Source organism: Accipiter gentilis, chromosome 2, assembly GCF_929443795.1.
Source record: "Accipiter gentilis chromosome 2, bAccGen1.1, whole genome shotgun sequence".
NCBI lineage: Eukaryota > Metazoa > Chordata > Aves > Accipitriformes > Accipitridae > Astur > Astur gentilis.
The window spans coordinates 3,113,324-3,135,542 of record NC_064881.1 but is presented as its reverse complement, the minus strand read 5'-3'; the positions used below and the strand labels follow the sequence as shown (position 1 = coordinate 3,135,542).

At 49.0% G+C, this 22,219-nt stretch overlaps 1 protein-coding gene across 1 annotated transcript; it reads right to left on the bottom strand.

The window, feature by feature from the left end:
- Nucleotides 1–392: 392 nt before the first annotated feature.
- Nucleotides 393–21,863, bottom strand: GATA6 (GATA binding protein 6). The gene is made up of 7 exons (XM_049829313.1): nt 21,792–21,863; nt 19,444–20,372; nt 15,622–15,788; nt 12,200–12,325; nt 10,684–10,771; nt 10,484–10,590; nt 393–2,005 (listed from the first exon to the last, which is right to left on the bottom strand). The coding sequence occupies exons 2-7, from the start codon at nt 20,351–20,353 to the stop codon at nt 1,838–1,840; spliced, it is 1,566 nt and encodes a 521-aa protein (XP_049685270.1). The 5' UTR covers nt 20,354–20,372; nt 21,792–21,863; the 3' UTR covers nt 393–1,837.
- Nucleotides 21,864–22,219: the final 356 nt, after the last annotated feature.

The window sequence follows — 22,219 nt, the reverse complement described above, 5'->3', positions numbered from 1 at the left end:
TGCAGTGGGTGACAGGCTGATATTTGCACACATAGGGGACCTGGTGATACCCTTTAGCTATGGTGTGAAGGCCAAGCAAAACCATGACAGTTCTCACAAAGCATGGGATCAGTTCCCGAGACTTTCATCAGAAAAAACCTCCTGTGTGTGCATGAGGATCTTGTGTTGGTAGGTGGAGGCCCTAGTTTTACATATCATCAGAAGACGTAGTGAGGGGAGCTGCAGAAAAGCCACACGCAATGCAGACTTAGCTAGCCAGAGCGGGCACTTCAGCTGAAGACCTTCCTTGCAGCCATCAGACACGCCGCCCGCATCAGGTACATTTCCATAGCTTTTAATGTAGCTTAACAACTGCATTGGAGATAAAGAAGAAGGCACAGTGTACAGGAAAAAAAAAAATAATCCCAAAATGATACCCTTTTATTTGTAAAGCTCTGATGAAACAACTTTCCAAATGACATCCCACTTAAAAACCAATGGAAACCAACCTAACTATGTGTCAGTCACACTATACAGATTGCATCCTACATTTTCAAGATGCCTAAATATCTTATGGAGTATTTACATATGTATCAGTTAGGTAGTAAAGTTTCATTGCGATTTGTTTCTTTCCAGCACATACTTACTCAATGGCAAAAAAAAAAACCCTGGGGATGCATTTGCATTTTTGTACAACACTTCCAAGCAATGACGAGGGCAATTTTCCTGAGAGAAGGCTTGTTCTTTGAAACTCTTGCTTTAACAACTGGAAAAACAGAAAGTGGATGGGTTTTTGTTGCACTAAAAAGCCTAAGTATGCCTAGTTAAGTTTTTCTTTTAAATTATTTACGTACCATTAAGTTAAAATGTTTACATTCATTCATTCGTATAAAAACTGTTGTTAAATCTTATGCAAATGATTTAACACTGATTGCTGCAACGCAAATTGCACTTCTTTAAAAAAATTATTGTATATATGGAAGAAAAATATCTGATTGCTACCCTGTTTACAAATTTTGACTGACTCTATACAGTTCAGCCAGAAAATATGAACTTTCATAAACCTCAGTCACAGTGTACTTTAAAAGTTATATCGCAGTCTTGCAAAGTGAGTAAATATTTTAAACAAAAAAAAAACAAAACCACCCCAAAATCTTAACAAGCTGGACCTTGTGAGACTTGTACCAAATGTGATTTCTTCCAGGGGCATAGCTGGGCTCTGAAGAGCAGAGCAAGGCACACTGAAGATGAAGGGCGCAGGAAGAGAGGACCGACAGGGTGAAGACATCAAATGTTCGGTGTGAGACGTCTGCACCAACTCAAGCAGTACATACTTCTGATGCTCGTCAAAAAGCATCTCGCTATCTCTGGTAATTAAGGCCTTTGCTACTCCCCCCCGACACTGATGACTTACACCAGATTCTTGGGAGAGTAGGCAATGAGAAAGTGAAAACAACTATACAATCAGAAAGGCAGCACTGCTGGGTAAGTCGAGGATGTATTTCTGGAATCTATCAATAGGTCTAGGTTTATCTCTTCTTTTTTTTTTCCATTTTCTTTTTTTTTTCTTTTTCTTTTTATTTTTTTTTTTTTTTAGAGTGTAAGGCTGCATTAGGTATCCCCCGGTGGGCATTTGCTTTCTCTATATTTTTCTTGCATAGATGAGGAACTGGATGCTTCAGCAGACCCTCTTTTGAAGGTTGAAAAACACCTCTGCCGCCAAGGCACGAAAACAATTTCAGAGGAATGGTCTTTGCCAGCACTCCCGCTGCTGCGGCGACCGCTCTGCAGAAGAAACCGTGTACGGACGCCTGGGGGCTGCTGCGCAGAGCCGGGATCCAGCTTCCCTCGCACCGGGTCACGCCAGAGCCAGGGCACACCAGGGATCCTGTCTCACGGATGCCGTCACTTCGGCCGTGGAGGTCAAGCTGACTCCTGTGTACAGCCCGTCTTGACCTGAATATTTAAGGTTGCTGCTTTCAGGACTGGTGCTCTCTCCTGGGCCAGACATCGCTGACGAGCTCGCCTGGAGCAGGGGAAAGAGCAAAGAGAGATTTCATTGAGCAGGTGAGCTTTGCATGCACCAGGGTGTGAGTGGGAGCGCGGTGGGCTCAGGGCACAGCTGCTATCCTAGGATTTCTGTGGAAAGCCTGGGTTTGCCCTCTGCTTGCCCCCATGCCTCAAAATCCTGAAACTGAAAAAATGTCTCAGGGTCAGCCTGCTCATTCAGTCCCACTGATGGGAGTGACAGCTACATTTGGAGATCAGCACATGGTTATCTTCACAGCGAGGTGGAAAAGAAAGTGCATGATGTGCAGAAAAACCTGGAAATCAGAGCATGGTGAAGAAGGTAACATGCATGTGTCCCGCTGCCCCCTACTGAAGGGACACAGATGCCAACACCAAAAATGTGATCCAGGAGTGGTGGCACCTATAGTTTTACTTCCCAGTGGGAGAATCCCAATACATCCCAATTCTCCAGCAGTGGGTGCAGATCGCCTCCTGGAAATCAGCCTTCTTTGGCTCCCTCGACCTCGAAATGCCTAAAATCATTCCTCACCCTTCAAAAAGCTAGCCACACCCACTTCACCCCTGTAAGACTGGCCACTAAAAGGATGCTCCTTTCATCTCAAGTGGAGAAACTCTATGCCTTTGAAGCAGGAGCCTTTTTGTTCCGCCAGCTACACACACAAGACAACACACAGGGGAGCCCTGGTAGGCACAAAGATGAACCTCTGAACTACACTGGAACCAGTCCATTTATTTTAACATAGAAATGGAGAGTTACAAAGACAAAGAAGCGATCATTTTTTCCATGAGGCTGAGCAGATCTGCTAAAGAGGAAAAATTTGCAGTGCCAGAGAGAGAAGGGGCAACATTTTCACCTGATAAAGGAAATGTTTAAGAGCTGACTTCATGCAAAATTAACTCTTGGATATGTCAGCTTTAAAACCTTAATTTACTTGTTAATGGATCGTCTTCAGATGAGATTCCTTAAAAAGAAAGAAAAAAAAAAAAAAAAAAAAAAAGACTGTCCTAAACTGTGACTGCAGAAGCTTCCTGCCTGCTGTTTAAGTGAAAAGTATACATATTTAATCATTTTACAAGAGTAGAGCTCTTGGCTCTCCTGGAGCCCTGCCAAGCTAGCAGTCCTGACATAGGAAAAGCAAGGCTTCATTTATTCAAATGTAATTTCCAAACAGTCCTGTGCAGGGTTCTTGCTGCTGTGCTCAACTCAGCGAAAACCTCACCTTCTGAAAGAGATACTCATTGCCAGCAGTCACTTTTGTCTGAAATAACCTGGACTCCAATATTTTCTGTAACTTTTATTAAAATGGTTGATTGCCACTATTCTTCTACCCAGTCATCAACCAGGATCCCGCTCTATCAATTGCTACCCAGAAATGGAGAGATGGAAGGAACAACTGCTTGCCTCCCAAAACCAGCCAAAACTACTCTAATCTTAATACGTTTTATCACTCTCTGAAATACACAATTGCCAATCAGTGACAACGAATCTCTGTATCCTCTTTCCCTGTGACTATGCACAGAGAATTCAATGAGGCAAAGTTTCACACTAACCTTTGGGTCCCGTTTTGGTCTTGCATCAGCCTAGTTTTTTAAAAAGGCTTTTTTTATTTCTAATACATCAAATAGATCCCTGTTAGCACAAAAGACATCATTTTTAACAGTCTGAGTCTCCCCACAGTGGAAGAAGGGTTTAAATTAGAGTTGAGCAGTGTTTGCTCAACCTGAGCTAAAAATACTAGGAGCTGCTTTGAAAGGTTCCCGTTTGCCCATATTTGCTGCTGTTGTTCCGCTAGGCAAGTATCTTATCACTACCTGTTTTTTCCGGGCTTGGAAAGTGTAATTCACCCTTTTCCTGATTCAGCCCTACAAAGGTGGGGCGCAGGGACCCACAGTTTCCATGTGGGGTTATCAGCTACCCCTCCCTTGGGCACCCCAGAAGGGAGGACACGAAGGCACGTCCTGTTTGAAGAGTGCCCATCCCTGCCCAACCAAGGCCGGATCCTGGCTCCATTGAGCCAGGGCGGGCAGGACCTGGGCAGGACCGCTGGGCCTGGAAACCCCACCCCAGTAATGTCATGACAAATCCAGACAGCTCAGGCAGCTCCCAAAGTGAGACATGGAAAACAAACTTTAGCTCATGAAAAGGATGCGTCTGAATCACGGCTCTGCTCCCAAGCCTGCCTACCTCTGCTCTTTTCTTCTCCAGCTTTAAGGGATGAAAGATGACAGAGGTTACAGTTAGTTGTTAGAGGACATTTGTCAGCTGGAATAAATAAGCTGAACAATGCTGCTTAAGTCAATGACCTCTTCTAATTCACAACAGCTGGCTCTATCAATAAAAAGGTAATGGATTTATTTTTATTGCTGAAATCTGGTAATAGGATAGATAATCAAATGAAGGTCAGCTTCTTGAGGAAAAAAAATGAATGAAGCCCGTTGGGAAGAGCTTGCCCCCCAAACAAACAGAGGAAGGTTGTGTTTGTCTCTGCAAAGGTTCTTCTTTTTACACAAACCAGCAGGAGCTGGTCATGGGGCAGCCCCCAGGCAGGTTGTCTGGATCAGAGGTGGCCTTTCTGTAGAGGACCTGCCCACCATGCTCACAAGAAGACCTCAGCCAGAGCCACAGAGGGACTTAGACACCTACATCATACTCAAAACTGCTGTCAATACGCTGGAGCCAAATTCTCCCCCACTAAAGCTGGCCCAGATCAAAACCAGGCTGCTTGGCCTGTAGAAGAGCACCAGCATCTCTGGCTGATTCCTTCTATCTTGCACCGACTTCTTCCTGCACCATCTGCCCACCACGGAGAGCAGGGAGAGGGGAGGGACACCCCCTGCCCCCACATTCCCCCACACCTCTGCAGCTGAGAGACAAAAGCTCTGGGCCAGGAGTTGTGCTAACAGCTGGAGGGGGTGGCGAAGGGTCTTGATCTAGACCTTTGCTCTATCCACTTCACAGGTACAAAATGCTGCATGAATTTTGAACGTTACAATTAAGTCTGTAGTAAGCTGAGTCTTAGCCGACACTCTCTTCCTCTTCAATTAACCTAGTTTAGTTTCACTACACTTAAATGATAAGCACTGTCAGCTGAAACACACTTATTCTTTCACATATAACATATTGTGGGAAATTCTGGTGGAGCCCTCAATTTTCCAGCCTCAGCCTCCCTGCAATAACTGCCATCCCCACCAAGAGCACTTTCTCCCAGTACTGTCACTCCCTGGTTTCTGAAGAGCAAGTCTCGGCACTGCAAAATCACAGCTTTTTTTTTCTGATTTAGTGACCCTCTTAGTACGCAAAGTTGTCATTTCTTGCTAGTCCAATTGATCCTTTTGTTTATATTGCAGACGTGTATGTTTACATATCTTCTAATCTCTCCTTTGTATTATAGCAACATAAATCTGTGGCTAATACTTCATTTATTTCCTAAGGGAGGCAACTTCCAGCGTGGCTTGGGAAAGCTGATGACCCCACTGCTGTCGAGGGCTGTATGAGTAATTGGCTTTATTGCTTTGGCAATAAAATGAAACCAAGCAAAATGTATGTGTCCATATGCATATAGAAGTTTTGGGTAGGACAAAAAATACTCTTTTTCCTTGGTTTTCCTCACTGAAGCAAAAAAGCTGAATTGCTTTGTTCTGTTTGATACAAAATGAAATGCTCTCTTTTGGTTACATGTACACGGAGCAAAAAAAAAAGAATGACTGAAAGTATGATACTGAGTGGGGAGAAGAAAGCAGCATCCAATTTTGTCCAGGAGTGAGGACTAACACAGGAGAGCAGGAGACCAAGAGAAGGTTTACACTGGAGTATCAGATCTCCCAGCATAATGGCCTGACTACCAGAGTATTTGGTATTTTAGGTTGCCATGTCCCTTGTGCCTCCTGTTTATCTTATTCCACCTGGTTTAGATAAATATTTACTCATACCAGGACTGAGGCACCGTGTTCCCATTTTCCAGGTGAAAGTCCTACCAACCATGCTGGTGAGCCTTTCTCATGGAAACTCTGTCCCAACAGCTAAGAAATTATTCTATACGAACTGAAATCTTTATCAGATAGTCTGAAGGACCCTTGGCCATTCAGCTTTCCGATATCCAGGTGCTTAGGAGAGTTTTTTTAAGACATTGAGTCTCTGGTTCATCCAGACTCTGGGAGATACTGTATGGAGGCTGATTCCCCTATAGCCTGCACGAATGTCCTACCAATCTGCTGCTTAAAAAGAAGCAAAGAACACTACCTCTAACCATCTCGAGAACCCTCTTCTGAAAACAAAAGAACGTAAATGTAGGAGAAGCTGTTCAGATAATCCAGCCCAGGTTGTCAGGCATTTTGGGGACAGTTAGAAATGCATTTTCCTGCTAGCTCACCACCTGCTGAGGCCATTTCGGACAGCTCTCTTGCTTTCCACCCTACAACACTGAAGAGCCAGTCCTGAACACTTTTCAAGGTAAATCTCCAAGGGAAGTAAGCGCTAGTTTTACCTGCAGGACAACTGTCCAAAGTTATTCTATGGTGTGTGATTACGGTCCTTCTGAGAAAGCTCCAAACTGGAGGCAAAGGGCGCGCTAGAGTCTTCTGAAAGAGGAGCTCCCCTGGTGCTGCTGAGCCTTTACTGACATCAGCCCTGGCTCAAGGAGCTTCCATGTCCTGCCATAAAAAGCAGATTTTACAGCAGTTTTCATACTGCCTTTTATCCTAATAAGGGAATAAAGTCCTTCTGGGAATCACACTAGTTGGAGGCCCTGCATGGAAATGGATGGGTGTGCGCTACAGGCCGTGCCCTTCGTTTAGCAACTTGCTCTGCGTAGCTTTTCTCTGTACAGTTTCAGCAGCATCAAAGGGAGAGCAGGTATAGATGCAGATGCAGGCTGTCTGAAACCTTCAAATCTTCTTTTTATGGGGATGTAAGGCAACTTCATATATCATGAAGCTGGACCTTTTCCATGTTAGTAACACAGGACACCCAGTACTTATACCGCTTAGGAAAACAGAAATAGGCCTAAATCCTAGATCCAGATGTGAATTTGGCACATAGCCCCTTTGCAATGGGACAACGAAATATCTCTGATCCAAACACTTCTACATTTTGGGATGTTTGAAATCAACTTTGCACCCACAGCAATTCATTAATCATATCTTTTAAATGTTTAAACTTCAGCTAGAACATAAAATCAACATTTAAGGTTCTTGCTAATTTGTCTCAAAATTGGCATCATATAAGATCCCCTTCATGAAATGGATAGCCTCAAAGACATTTCCAAGAGTAATTGCTGCCCTTCTCTTTTTCTGCCCTCCCCTCTTTATTTTCCTTTAAAAGAGATAAAGAAAGGTAGGGCAAAAAGTGAACATTACTGACACAAATGAATTCTGCTGAATTTCATTTCCATTAGATTTCTACATAACTGGGAACTCTTTTGGCAGCCTCCCATAAAAGGCATAATAAATTGCTTTTGTACCAGTAGAGGAATTCATTTTCTCTGTTTCATTTAGCAAAAAACATTGCTGTGAATTTTAGACAACAGTTTCTAAAACGTCATCAGATTTTCTCTGCCTAATGTCAATTTGGCATTTTTCCCCTCTTCACAGAATAAAGGCTGGAGAAATAAAAACAAAGCAAAACAAAAACAAGTTGCCCTGCCAGTTGTGTAACATGTGGGGAATGAGCCAGGTTCGCTCTTCCAGCAGGTGCCCTTGTTTCGGCAACATCACCAGCAGCGCTGGCAGGAATTGATGCAGTTCTTGTTAAAGTGACCAAAGATTACAGAGCCTGGGTTCATCCATCTGAGGGTTTTCCCTCTTGACATGGCCCGGAGAAGTTTATTCTCCTTGTGTAAAGCCATTGCCTGTTCTAAGAATAAATACAAACCTTCAGGCTATCAATGGGTCAACTCAACTGGGGGGGTGGGGTGGGGTGGTAGAAATCAAGGAAAATAGAAGTCTAGCAGAGTGTCTTTGCTTCAGTGTGTGATCAGATTACAGGCTGTCTCGCTCTAAAATGCTGACATCCTTTCACTCCTGACAGCTTCAATGGCCCTTATGAACACTCAGCCCCTCCCATGAGATTTAGGCCCATAAGAAATTATTTCACTTCCTTTGCAGCTAGTGATCATGTTCCCAAATGAAGTCTGGGGCAACAGGAGCCAGTCTTAACAGCCACCACTTTCTGCTTTCCACCTCCAGTCGTCCCTGTCTTCATGCCATTGAATTGCTGATGCTTGGGCAAAGCCAGGACCCCAAGGGAAGGATGTGGCCATACCTGCAACATGTCCTGACAACTGCTCCCCTGCAAATCCCATCCTCATTTATGTACATTTGAGGCTGGAGTGCAGGGGTGGGAGATCACTAGCCCCTCATGTAGGGTCAGGGAGAGTCGAGGGGATGCCCATGTGTCTGGTCGCTGCTGCAACCTCCCCGCTTCAGCACACTTCACAGCCTCCCTCCATCGCTTCCTTTTATTGAAATTTTTCACAAGAGGTAATTTGCAAGTGCTTTGCACATGCAGGCTACATCCGACTGAATCATGGTGGGGAGAAGGCTGTGGCGATATTACTGTCCTGCCTGCTGAATACAAGGGGACAGATTTCCCTGGCCCTCATGCAAGTGTCCTCTCCCAGCCCGATCTACTACAAAAAAATCAGGGAGAACTGAAGTCCTGGCACTGGAGGATGCCTCAAGTTCCCTGGGAGTTTCTCTTAGCTGCAGACAGCTCTCAGCTAGCCTTTTGGCTGACAAATCATGTCCTACCCCACTCTCCTCTGGTACCCACACAACTCCACCTGGCAAAATTATATTACAAATGGTACTATTAAAATGATAACATGAAGATTATTAATAACAGGTTTGGTATGCTCTCCTAGGGAGAAGGGCTGCAGAAAGGAAGGCAGGCTTTAGCCAGCCAAGAAGGCAACAGCATAGGGGAAATGGGATCTCATCTATATGGCCCCTCCTCCCCTGAGCAGCACACGGCTGCGCTGCCTACGGCCTACACTGCTGCCTCGGCCTCAGCTGGGACTGTCCTTCTAATTCTGACCATTATAGAAATCTCATGACACTCCTCAGGATCGGTAGTGCTGCTTAAGGCAATGTAAGGAAAATTTGAGGAAAATTTGGCCTCATCTTTTCTGCTGCAAATATTAGGGGAGAGCCTAAAACACTGCATAGTAGTTCGCTGGGGGGAGCCTGAAACCCAGTAACAGTTCACTTTTTGGTTAGTGTTTCTCTTTTTTTGATGTGATCTGTTTATTTTATTGGACTGACAGGGTTTTCTCATGTCAAAGACAAGCCCTTTTAGTAATATCCTTGTCTGGCAGCATCCAAACCCAAAACCCAGCGCCTCTGAAACTGGGTGGCCCTGTCAGTCCACGAACAATCGCATTTGCTAAAAATGGTTTTTTTTCCTCCCCTTCTACAATGAAACTTTGTACATCAGGAATTAAACTATTGAAAGGAATTTGGATGTGGGAACGCTGAGACATATTGAAAAATAGTTATTATAAACAATGTCTTCCTTTTATTAATAAAGGAGTAGAGAAAGCCACATTAGGAAAGCTTTTCAAAGAAATGATGTGGCAGATTAAAGGATACAGAAGGCCCGAGGAGTGAGTGTGGATACGGATATGTATAGCCAAGGGGTTAGAAATTAATCTACGTTAAGCTTCGCAACTTTAGCGCTAGTATTTGTTGTCACATGTGCTAAATGAGTGAAGAAAGGAAGTTTGAGATGGTTTGAGTACACGATGTAAAATAAGGATCAAAACTAAAGCAGGGGATGATCAGTGCTCCCCTGGTGCTCCTCTGGAGCTCAGTGCTGCCAGATGCTGAGCATCTGGCCCCTGAAGAGCCCTTTGCGAGGAGAGGGCTGATCTACGCACTGCAATCAGCGGGCTGCCCCAGCCTGGTTTCGGTTGGGTCTGGATCAGGGTTTAAGTGCACATCTTAGTTTAAAACAAAAACCTTTGCGCGTCCCTCCATACAGCAGGATAAAGTTTTGCTGGAGTATACCAGTCATTTGGGATAATGTGTGCAAATGCATATATATTTAACAGCTTCAGGAAAATGTGAGAGCACCAGTGTCTTGAATTATAAATTCAGATCATTTCAGAAAAAAAGGGGTACATGCACAATTGTTTCTTGAAAGGATCAATTGGGCATGACTTATTGTCTTTCCTCCAGAAGAACACCTTTGAAATAGAAGAACCTGAACACTTCAAAACAAAATGTCTGGGGTTAAACTGTGGTTAACTTTATCATAAAAATTATATAGATCTTAATTAAGAGGTTTGTAAAGTACTTCAGCTTGTCGTTGTGTTTACAGCTATATGTAATATCCTCCAAAACTCTTGTTCCAGTACCAGCTAACAAAACTGGAAAGTTTGTTTAGATTATTGTTCTGCAAGATAAGATAAAAGCTGCGATAACATTGCACAGTGATCAGCCTGCTTACAGATACCAACATCGGCTTACGGCTTACCCCGGAGGCTGCAGTCTGTGTGCTGGGAGAAGCGTTTTTGCTACAGTCATCTGAGTTAGTAGAAGACGTGGATGTTGGAGTCATAGGAACCGCAGTAGTACTGCTACCTGAAAGATGGGGAACCGGTATTAAAAACAAATATTTTCCAGCCAGGGGAAAAAAACTCTTGCAGTTCAACTGTCTTATCCTTTTATATTTACCAGAGCATGCCTTTGACTTATTTATGTTCTTAGGTTTTCGCTTCCTGGTCTGAATTCCTTCTTTTTTCATAGCAAGAGGTCGGGGAACCTGAAAAAATTAAATTTCCACATCAATCACAGAGGTATATATATTCTAATACAAAAAATCAAAATACACTACAAGATCAAACAGTGATGTTGAAAATGCCTGTTGAAGTCACGTATAGCAAGTAAATTTTTCCTGTGTCACAGTAGCGATTCCAAAAAAACTTTGCATTTTATTTGGGCAAAGCAATGGGTTGTTTCAAGGGGAGTTGTATCTGAATAAAGAAAACAGGGAAATTTTTTTCTTTATGTGGGCTAAACACTGTTTCCAAAACCTCCGTCAGTCCACAGATAAACAGCACACTTTTAGGGAAAAACAGCATCATTTGGCCCCAGGTCATATGAAATTGAATTGGACAGGGTATATCCGATCCCTGATTCCTTATTCCAGTCAGTTAGGAATTATCTCCAGTGGCTGATCCTGGAAAGCAAGAATGCATATGAGGGGAAAAAATATGGTCCTATGGACCAGCTATGCAAACCAGATCATTGCCACTAAGTGTCTTAGGACAGAAGCTTTAGGCCATAATCAACTTAGTATTTGATCTTATAAGCAATTCTACCTGTGATACAGCCTTATAGTATCCAAATTTATATTTATGTGGAAAACGTGCTCAGAAATCAGCTTTGTGTTCTGTGTCATCACAACAATAATCATTTTACAGAAAACATTGGCTTAAAATATATTTTAACTTAATGATAACATGAGTTTGGGGAAAGACAATTCAGGCATATGCTTACTATCATTATAATGTTTAAACCTGTGATATAATTTACTTTTTCCTTGAAGACTAGACCAAGTCCCAATCAATCCTAATGCCCTAACTCTTCAAACACTTGTGCTTGACTGTAACTTAATCCACAGGGGCATAACAGGCTCCAAGTCTCACCCAAAACATACTCCACCACACTGAGGATAGAGCTATTTTCTTCCTTTATTATTGCCTAGCAAAGGCTGGAATGACATTTAAAGTTTTGCTGGCATAGCTAAGTCTGTGCATGAAAAACTGTCTTATTAAAGGTCTAGGGTGTTGGTTTTTTCCCCACTGCAGAGCTCGTTTAAATCCTGGTGGCAAAAAGACCACTGCCACTCATCCAGAGGTGGTTTCTTTGTACAGATCTGTCAGGAGAGCTACAATGGCAAACACACTAACTTGTCAAAACCATAACTTACTAAAAGGGTATAACCATTTTCTAATGCTGGGCATTTTTCAGTCATTTTATCCTTTCTTTTTTTTTTTTTTTTTTTAACTCCATGGTTCAGACTGTGAGCCGAGACCATTAGCATCAACAGAAGCATTGACCCAGCTTGAGGAAACCCAGTGCCACCCCTCCAAAGACACCAGGCACCCGTCAGCGGGAGGACCACCCCTTCCCCAAAGGAGCATCAGAACCAGCAGGGAATCTCTCTCTCGGCAAAGCAGCCACTTACCCCGTGGAGCTTCATGTAGAGGCCGCAGGCGTTGCAGACAGGCTCGCCCTCCGCGTTCCTGCGCCACAGGGTGGTGGTTGTGGTGTGGCAGTTGGCACAGGACAAGCCTAGCCGCCGGGACGAGGGCTAGGGGCAAGCGTAGGCAAACACAGGCATAAACAGGTGGGCAGGAGCAAATGATTTATGTCTTTACAGTTTATAAAAAGTACTTTAACACGCAGCGGGGACGGTAGGAGGGGGTTTTGTAGCATCTATCAGTGACATCCCAGAATTAAAACAAGATTATCCTCATTTCAGAGACCGGAAAGCTGACATGAAGAGGTACTGTGAGTCTGCAACTCTGGGCAGTCATGGCAGAGGCAAAATTCACATTTGGGAGCTGCGGACCCAGGGACCTCTGTTCAGACAGCCAGGCACTGGCTCTTCTTCCAGCAGGACAGCTAGGAAGCATCTCCACTACCGCTCCATCCAGCTGAGGAGAAGGCACTTCACCCCTGTGCTGCCTCTCCAGCTGATTCAACGCCCTCTCCCCTGTGCAATGGGCAAAGAGGCAGCTCTGAACCTGCCACCAATACTCCCAACTCACCAGAAAAATCAGCCGCTTTAATCACCTGCCCGTGGTGGCACCACGGCTGGGGAAAACTTTCCCGGACATCCCAAGGGTAACATATACAACAGCAGCATCTTTTAATCATCGCCCATTTTAGCCTCACACAAAAAACAACGTGCCTCTGGAGCGTGTTTTACAGAGCAGAGCTTCACCTCAGCCAGCAGAAAAGCTGGTGGGTGACAACAAGGTCCCCAATGCAAACAAGCCATTTATGACACTCTTCTGTGGAGTTTGGAGCCAAGATGAAGCAACCGTGTATCAGAAATAACCGTATAACCCACAGCTTTATGGCTGCAGGCTGTATATCATAAGTGAAGGCAGTCCTCATAAACATGTGAAATGAAGGTGAATGGGTTATAAAAGTCCCTGTAACAAGTGATCTCTTTTACGTTCATCACAAGCAAAGAATTCCAGCTACATCATAAATCTAGTCTTTTTCAAAGTATCGTATTGTCAAAAAAATATAAAAAAATTCATGACTAGCTCTGTGTCTGGCAGCTGAACAAGTTTACATGGAGAAGTCAGTTTTAGAGGATTGCATTAATCTTATTCTGACTATAAAGCGCCCATAACTGAAATTACTAACTTAAGGGTACAATGCCCTTCCTCTTGAATCATTTACTCCTGGGCTGTTAAGACGTAGTTCGGTCACCTTTGATACCGCAGAGCTGCCTGCCACTTGAGAAATGTTTTGAGAATGAAGAATATTCCAGAGTAATAACCAAGTTTCTTGAATTTTATCTGTTCGAGTTTCTTTAGCAGTAAGCTGTCATCTTACACCACAGCTCAGAAAGAACTCCAGATTAAATACGAATTTTGTAATTTTGAATTTAGGAATCCATTATTCATTGCACAGCAAAAAAACCCAGCCAAGTGTAATATAGGTTGAAGTACATGCATATACTTTTTAATCTTAAAAATCCAGGTCTCATGAAACAGAATTTTTGGCCCTGTTATTAAATACATGTGCACACAGTGTCCAAATTGCACCCCTCAATTCAATAGAGTTTTACATGGATCAGGTGAAAAAATGCTGCTTTTAACACATATGCTTCATTTTCTTTCTTTGCAAAGTGAAATGCTGTCAGACATTTCACTCTGTTAAATCTTTCTTTCTTTTGTATGCAGTCTGGTATAAATCGTCATATATTTTATTTCAATAGCTTTTGCTCATTCCTATTTCTAAACAAACGGGGGGAGGAGGGGGATGTTTTGAAGCTAAAATGACTTTTCGGCTGCAGGAATTTTATCAGAAACTTTGGGGCAATCTAAACATGTTTAGCATTTTCAAAACATTTTCCCTTCTCACCTACATATTTCCAACTGTATGAACACACAGTCATGCTTGATTTATAGTTATGGCCAGGGTACTCGGTAGGGATTGTTACGCAGAGCTATTTCAGAGTTATTTCACTGAGGTGTCAGGCTGAAATCGGGCTGCAGTTTGACTCTGTTTTAGTCTCCTCAACCCCACCTCTCGTTCAAAAAAAAAGAAAAGAAACACAGAAATGCCGGAGCCAGGTATCAGCTACTTGAAATCTGCATTGGGTGAGCGTGCCACGGCCAGTCAAGCTCTGACACTTCAGACAAGCGGCAGATCAGCCCCATCTGCTGCGTTTGTCCCCAGTGATGAGATAACACCTTGTGTCATGAAATGTGGTGGACAACGGGCTAGAAAAAATGGGTACCCAGCAGTAATCAACCTCTGGATTAAAGTTAAATTAACTCTTTGGCTTAAAGAAAGGTCTTTAAGCAGAGGTGGGCTGGCTCTTGAGCACGTCTGCTCTGATCATCACAGGTTTGGTTTTTGTTTCCCCACCCCACCCCCACTCCCGTAAGGGCATTAAATTCAAATGATTGTGAAATAAAGAACGGGATGTCTTTTAACACTAGGAAAACAGGCATGGAGAGAAGCAGCTGGCGTGACTGAAAGGGGCTTGAAAGGCTGATGGGTTTGATACACTGTCTCCATACACAAGGGTCCAAACATCAGCTTGGATTATACTGGCATGATTTATTGTGGCTCACTCGGTAACAGCCATTACTGAAGAGCGTATTCTTTCTCTCTGCTGACCTCCACCCAGATTTGCTAAACATAATGTGCAGTTCCCACTTGTTAAATTTTCTCCTTGACTATTCAGTGCCAGCCTGAGTTATAAACAGGGGTTCTGGTTTGTACTATTTATTTCCCCCCCTAGTTTTAGGAGTATATTTTTAGAAAAATTGCTGCTCATTTCTTAGGAGTAAAACAAAACAAAGGCTATTATCATTGTTTAAACAATTGGTTTTCTTTGAATTATATACAAAACTTGCTTACATTCCCAAGGATCGAGCTCTCAGCAAACAAAGCAGGTCTGGAGAAATTCCTAGCACTCTGAACAAACACTTTCCAACCTTGATTTTTTTTTTTTTTTTTCTGTTGGAAACATCCAACATCGGCAGCACAAATTTCTTCCGAGCCGCCGATGCCCCCTCACCGACAGGGTCTATCAACTCAAAGCACCAGGCCGGCCCATGCCCTGTGTGGGGCTCACCAGGGCCAGAGGGCGATTTCACCAGCGCAGGGCCCGGAGGTGGGCCCGAAGCAGCACCCAGAGGGCCGCCAGCCCTTCCGCCCCTCACCGGGACCACTTTGGCCTGCAAACCCGGTTAGAAGCCCCGCTTTGGTTTTGCAGTCGGGGGGATCACCAGGCTAACGCGCTCGGATTGCGCCAGCCCACCCTTGCCCCTGCTTTCCCCCTGGTTAGCGCTGACTGTGTGTCCCTCGTGGGGCAGCTCCTCTCGCCCCCTCCTCCCCTCCATCCCCACTCACCACTCTCTTCTGGGGCTTGATGAGGGGCCGGCTGAGACCGTTCATTTTGGTGTAGAGCCCGCAGGCGTTGCACAGGTAGTTGCCGGTGCCGTCCCTCCTCCACAGCGGGGTCTGGATGGAGCCGCAGTTGACGCATTCCCGGCTCTCGGACAGGTCCTCCAGCAGCTCTGGGGGGGGGGCAGGAGCAGAGGGGAGAGGCGGTGGGGCACGGCCGCCGGAGGACGCGCAGCCCCGCGGAGCGCTGCCCCGGCCCCGCCGCGCCGGGAGACGGGCCCCGGGCGAGCAAGTAACCGGCGCTGTTCAGCCCTCGGAAAAGCAATTCCGCGGCAGCGATCGCGGCCATGCGGTGATTTTTTTTTTACAAAAATCCTCTTTGTTTTATTTAAAAAAAAAAAAAAAAAAAATTCTTTAAATGTACCGAACTCGCTGCCGGCCCCGGCGCAACCTTTGCTTTACAAACCGGAGCGGAGCCCGTGCTCCCCGGGACGGGCTGGGGGCACCGGCCAGGCGGAGCGGTGACGCCCGGCAGCCCTGCACTCAGGTCAGGATTTGGCCCGTCGGAAATCTGGCTGGAGCCGCGCGGGGTCCGCTCGAGGGGTAAAGGCCCCGTCGTGGTGCCCACCGAGCAGACAGGGGGGTACACATGGCGTTTGAGGGGGGCAAGAGGAGTTAGGTGCCTGCCAGAATAGCCCGCTTCCACAGTCCACCCTGGCAGGAGCGGGGTAGAAGAAGCCGTGGTTTTGCCCCACATTCCCCCCGGGTCGAGGCTGGGCAAGGAGTTTTTACCCCGACTCTCATTTTAAGTGCTTCACAACTAGTAAAAACTTCAAATTTAGAGACGGCGTTTGGGACTCTGGTGTGCCAAGGCAGCAGCGGGGATCGAGCACTTCGCCTCGGCTCTTTGGTCAAATTCGAGCTGGCTGGTAGGAAACGGAGGAAATGGAAAAATATGCGGTGCTCTGCCTCCTGCTCTCATAGCTACTGAACACTGGTAAAAAAAGGGACTAAATGCACGGCAAAAAGTAAAGAGAACCCACCTATAAAAGCAAACACCTTCACCCCTGCGAATCTTCGTATACTTGTTCTGACTCACCTCTCCATATTTCGGGGGGGGGGGGGGAATGAAGATGGGTTTTACATATACCGCGCCACGTTGTGCGTAAATAATAAAAGAAGGTGTTTGGATATCTGCAGCAGCTTTCGAGTTGAGCATGGGGAAGCCTGTTTCAGACTCATAGCTTCGTCACTGATTTTTTTTTTTTTTGCTCCCTCCATCCCCTCCGCTACCTGCCTTAATTCATCATTGGGTTATTCTTTTACGTTTTGCTAGCAGCTTTGTGCTGTAAAGCAAAAGAGAGCTTGTAAACGTCAGGCAGCTTTGGAAAGAGGGCTGCGATGACACGGCGGGCATTGAGCTGAGAAAGAAACGGCCTTTCGGCCCGCACCCACCGAAATACATTTCTCTCCTCCCTTCGTTTGCAAATTATTAGGGGCTAAACAGGAACGGGCACACGGCAGAGTCCAGAGAGCACGGTTCAACTTACGTTGTCAGCTCGTAGCTCTGAGCACATCGCTCAGATTTATTAATCTTTGCACTAAAAGCGCCATTGAAGACTGTAATCAGGGAAATGCTTAAGGCTTCAAGGACGCTGGAAGTTAAACAGTTATTTGTCTCAGCTGTTTACTTCATAACATTACCTTCGTGCCTGCAGAAAGAAATTCTGCCGTGACAATATTGCTCGGGCATTTTAAAGATTTTTTTTCCCCTTAGATCGTAGGAAATATGCTTCCCTCCAAGGAAAGCAAAATAAAGTTCAAATTTTAGATATTGTTTTAGTAACTCTACGAGTAACGTTAAGAAAGCCATATCAAAACTGCTTAATACTTAGCCGTAAAAATATACTGCGGCTACAATTTTCCGGACGGCTGACAGGACGATTTGAAACGGGAGCACGCGTGCCTTCGGCTTTGCCGCCGCGTTTTCCCTTGCAGGAGCAGGAAACCCGCGTGGCCCAGGAGCTCCAGGCTCCTTCGCCCCGCGTTACGGCGCGGCGCAGCTCCCCCGGCGCCCATCCTGCCGCTCACCCGGAGACCAACCCCTGACCCCCGGCTCCCCAGCACTGCGGGCCGGAGGCACCGACCGGGGAAAGGGGAGGAAGGCGCCGCGGCGGCCCGCGCTGCCCGAGCCGCTGCCCCAGCCGCTGCCCCAGCCGCTGCCCGCCGGGCCGACGGCCCCGGGGACACAGGGGCGGGCGGGCGAGGGACCCCCGGCAGCAGGGGAAGCCGCCGTGCCCCTCCCCGGCTGGCTTGGCACTCCTGCCCCAGCCTCCTCCGGCGCCCTGCTCCATGCCTCCTCTGCTCCTTCTCCCCCAGCCCTCTCCCTCTCCCTGCCGCGAGAGTCTCCAACTCCACCTTTCTCCGGGAAAAAAAAACTAAACCAAACCAAAACCAAAAACAAACCCAAGAAGAAAAAAAACCACACAAACGGAATTTTTTCCTCCATCACCTAGTTTTACACTGTAACTTTTGGGAATTGAGTTAAAACCGTCAACTTTTGTGTCGCCCTGAGACATGGCTTCTCGGCTTTCCTCTGCCCTTCTCCTACCACCACTACAACTGAGTCTTCTTCCCTCTGTCATGTTAGTAAACACCAAGCGGGAGGCTTAAAATGCCTGAATCTGCCGGGAGACAGGAGAAGCATCGTCTACACCCCTCTGGAAAGATGAAAAGCCATCGAGTAATTTTCTGCAACACTGCACTGAAAGAGAAGATCATAGTGTATATAAAATATACCGACCTGGTGGGGAGTTTATGATTAAAGCAAATGCTGATCAAATGTGTGTGTGCGCGCGTGTATACATACACATATATACATAAATATATACAAATACACACAAATATATGTAAACATACATAGATATATTGAGAGATATATATACACATACCCACACACACCCCTCTCTATAGTCTGTATTTATAGATACATACATATATTCTAAAGCTGAAGAGACTGCAATAATCGTTAATCTTTCTACCTCTGACTAAGTCATCACAGCTCAACCTCCACTTCTACAATTAATTTACAGACACCGAGAATTTCCTAAACTAAAAAAAAAAAAAAAAAAAAAAAAAAGAAGGACACGTCGGAAGCGAAAGTAAAATCCCATCAGGAGGTGCCATATTTTAACAGCAGTTTAGAAACGGGGTTTCTCGTTCGTATCAGAGGTTTTTCTTTGCTGCTTTTCTCGTTTAACGAAGCAGCGAAGGGGTCTGTAGTCGAAATAATCCAAAAGGGGTTAAGCGGGCCCCTGCAATTTTCCTCCGCGCTGCAAGAAAGGTGAATTCGCAGCAGTGAATTTGTCACCATTCCGTGGCCAGATCACCGCGTTTTGGGGAAGCAGAAACGTACGGGCCCGGGAAGCTTAAAAGCGAGGCTTGCACAGGGCGATTCGTTTAGCGAACGGCGGGTGTGCAACCCGGATTGCCGTGCTCCGAACAACGCCGCTTTTTGGGGGTGTGTTCCCCCCCCCCCCGCCCCATCCCATCCCAAGCAAACGACGAGAGCCACCTCCCCGCCAGAAGAGCCGCGGTCCCGGGACCGCCGTCCTGCCACCGGCTTCGGAGCCGCCGCAGGCCGCGCCGCCCAGCCGGCGAACCCCGCGCCGGGCCGGGCCGGGCCGAGCCAGCCCCGCCGCCGCCTCCCCGCGCCCCGCCGGCACCCCCCGGGGGCCCCGCCAGCGGGCAGCCCCGACATGCGGCGGCCGCCCTGCCCTGCTTTGCCCTGCCCGGCCCGCCCCCCGCGCCCCCGGCGGCGGGTCCTACCTGCGCTGGGTGCCCGGACGGGGATGGGGGCGGCCCGGCCCTGGAGGCAGTGCAGCATGGAGTTCTCGAAGGGCGCCGTGGGCCAGGCGGGGGTCAGCTGCGGCCCGACGTAGGACGTGTAGGGCCCCGGGTAGGAGCCGTTGAGCGGCCGGGCCAGGGGGCTGTACTGGTCCCTGGCGCCCAGGCTGTTGCTGTAGGCGCCGGGCTCCCGGGAGGCCCCGTTGGCCACCGGCGGGCTGGGGGAGTAGGGGAAGCGGCCCGAGGGGTGGGAGCCGCCGCCGGTGCTGTATGAGGGGCTCTCCGCGGCCGACTGGGACCAGACGGCGTGGCCGCCGCCCGGGTGGCTGGGCTGGGCCGACCCGCTGCCCTGCAGGTATGGCAGCGTGGGCAGCATGGAGCCCACGCGGGTCGTAGGCACGTAGACGGGGGAGCTAGGCGTGGAGTGCATGAAGCCGCCCGGAGATCCGTCGTAAGGCGTGGGGCCCTGGGCGGCCGAGATGGCCAGGGTCTGGTACATCTCCTCGGGCTGCTCGGCGCCGAGGGCGCTCGGCTTGGGGCCGCGGCTGGACCAGATCAGCTTGTTGGTTTGGTCTAAATCCGCGAAGAGCAGGATGTCCTCCCAGCTGGGCAGGCCGGAGGGGTGGGGGGCCCCGAAGTGCACGTAGGGGGCGAGCAGCGACCTGCCCTCGGCGGCTGGGGGCGGCGGCGGGGCCGGCCGGTAGCTGCCGTCGGGCTCCGGCAGAGGAGTCTTGCAGGAGCCGCGCTCGCCCTGGGAGCAGCCGGAGGAGGAGGAGGAGGAGGGCGAAGGAGGAGACGGGCGCGGCTCCCTGGTCGCGAAAGGGCAGGAGGAACCGCCGGCGTCCGCAGCGCACCGCTTCACCGCGCAGCAGCCGCCTTCAGCCACGGCCATCCAGGTCCCCTTCTAGCCTCTGGGTGTGGATGGGGAAGGGGGAGGAGGGGAGGAGGAGGGGAGGGGAGGGGGGGGTCCGCAGGGCAGGGCGGGGAAGGAGGACACAAAAGAGCGGGGGGGTGGGGGGGGGGGGAGAGAAATAATAACAACAAAGTTAGCAAACAGGACAGCCCGTCTCCCTCCCTTAATGAGATTCATCAGGGCTTATCTGGACCCTCTGAGCGCTTAATCAGTCATGTCGCCTCGGCGCTGTTGTCCCTCGCCCCGGCGGAATGGGATCAGGCAGCCCAGGTCAACAGGGGCCGGGAGCCGCCGGCCGCGCAGCGCCCCGCGGAGCGCGGTCCCGCGGGGACAGGGCTGCGGGCTCCGGCCACGCTCCCCGCGCCGCCGGCGGGCTGCTCCCCTCTCCCTCCGCATCTTGGGCTGCGGATTTGAACGTGAAGCACGCCGAGGGGAAGGTGGGCGGGAGGGCGTGGGGAGAGAGGGGAGCGAGGCGGGAAGGGGGGCATTTTTCCCGGTCTGTGCCAAAGCCCTTTCCTTGGCTGCTGTCGTTGTTGTTACTATGATTATTTCAATGAATGAGTCATTTGACTCGGTTCCACCGAGAAAACAATCAGTAAGGCGATCCCTTTAAGGTTACCTCTCCGGAGAGCGATGTTAGCTTTTCCGCGCATCGCCTCGCTTGTTTGCTTATTTCCAGCCCAAGGTCACGGAAAGGAGGAGGAGAGAAAGGCAGCCGGGAGATGCGCACGGGCCGGGCCCCGACGTGTGCGCGGCGGCACCGGGGCAGTGGCCCGGGCAGGGGCCGGGCCGGGCGGGCTGTGCCTGCCGCAGGGGCCGGTGCCCGCCGGCAGCCCTGCCTGGGGGCCTGCCCCGAGCCCGAGCACACCTTTGGGGGATGGCACCCATCCCGCGGCCAACCCCAGCGCCGGCGGCCGTGCCGAGACCGGTCGCATTGCGGAGCCACCAGCTTGAGAGAGGCCGGACAGACAGACAGACAGACACAGAGACCCCGGTGCCCAGCCTCCCGGAGAAGGGACGGAAAGCGAAAGGGGAGGCAGAGAAGTGACAGCAAGAGAAGCGGGCGGCGCGGCTCTCCGCTCTCAGCCCACCTCGGGGCTCTCCAGATAACCATAGGCACATCAACACAGGACTCACACACAGCCCCCTCGCAGATAGGCACCGAATACGTCTCTCCCTCCCGCGAGATAACTGCGAGATAAGGCTCCGGCAGATAAGGGCTCCAGGCACCGGCATCGGATATTTGCCCACAAAGTCTCCCTCGGGTTCCCCCGGCCAGGCGCAGCCGCCGCCGCGCCGCTTTCCTCCCGCAGCGGCCGAAGGCAGAGAGGCAGAAGAGCGAGGAAGAAGACGGGAAATCGCGGCGGGAGGGAGCGGGGAAGGGGTGGGTGGGGGAAGGAGAAGCGAGAGGCCAAACCTGCTGCCGGTGCCCGGCATGGGGCCGGGGCGCGGGGCCGCGGCGGGCGGTAAATCCAGTACGGCGGGGGCGAGCGGCAACGGCGAGTCCGGCGGCTGCTGCCGGAGCCGATGTATAAAAAGGAGAGAGGAGGCGCCTCTCGCAGCCCTGCCGGAAAACTGCAGGCAGCCGGCCCTGATTGGGCTCGGCGAGCCCTAAACAAACACGGAGCTCCGCAGGGGTGCCAGTCCCGGCGGGCAGCCGGCCCGCAGCGCGGCCAAGCCGGGGGCGGGCGCAGCCCCCGGGGGGGGTGGGGGCGGGGGGCACCTCAGGCTGCCCGCGGGTTGGGGGGGGGGCCGACCCCCTGCTCGGGGAGCGGGGAAGAGCGGAGGGGGACTCACCCTCCCAGACGCCCGAGACTTTTTTTTTTTTTTTAGCCCAGAAATAAT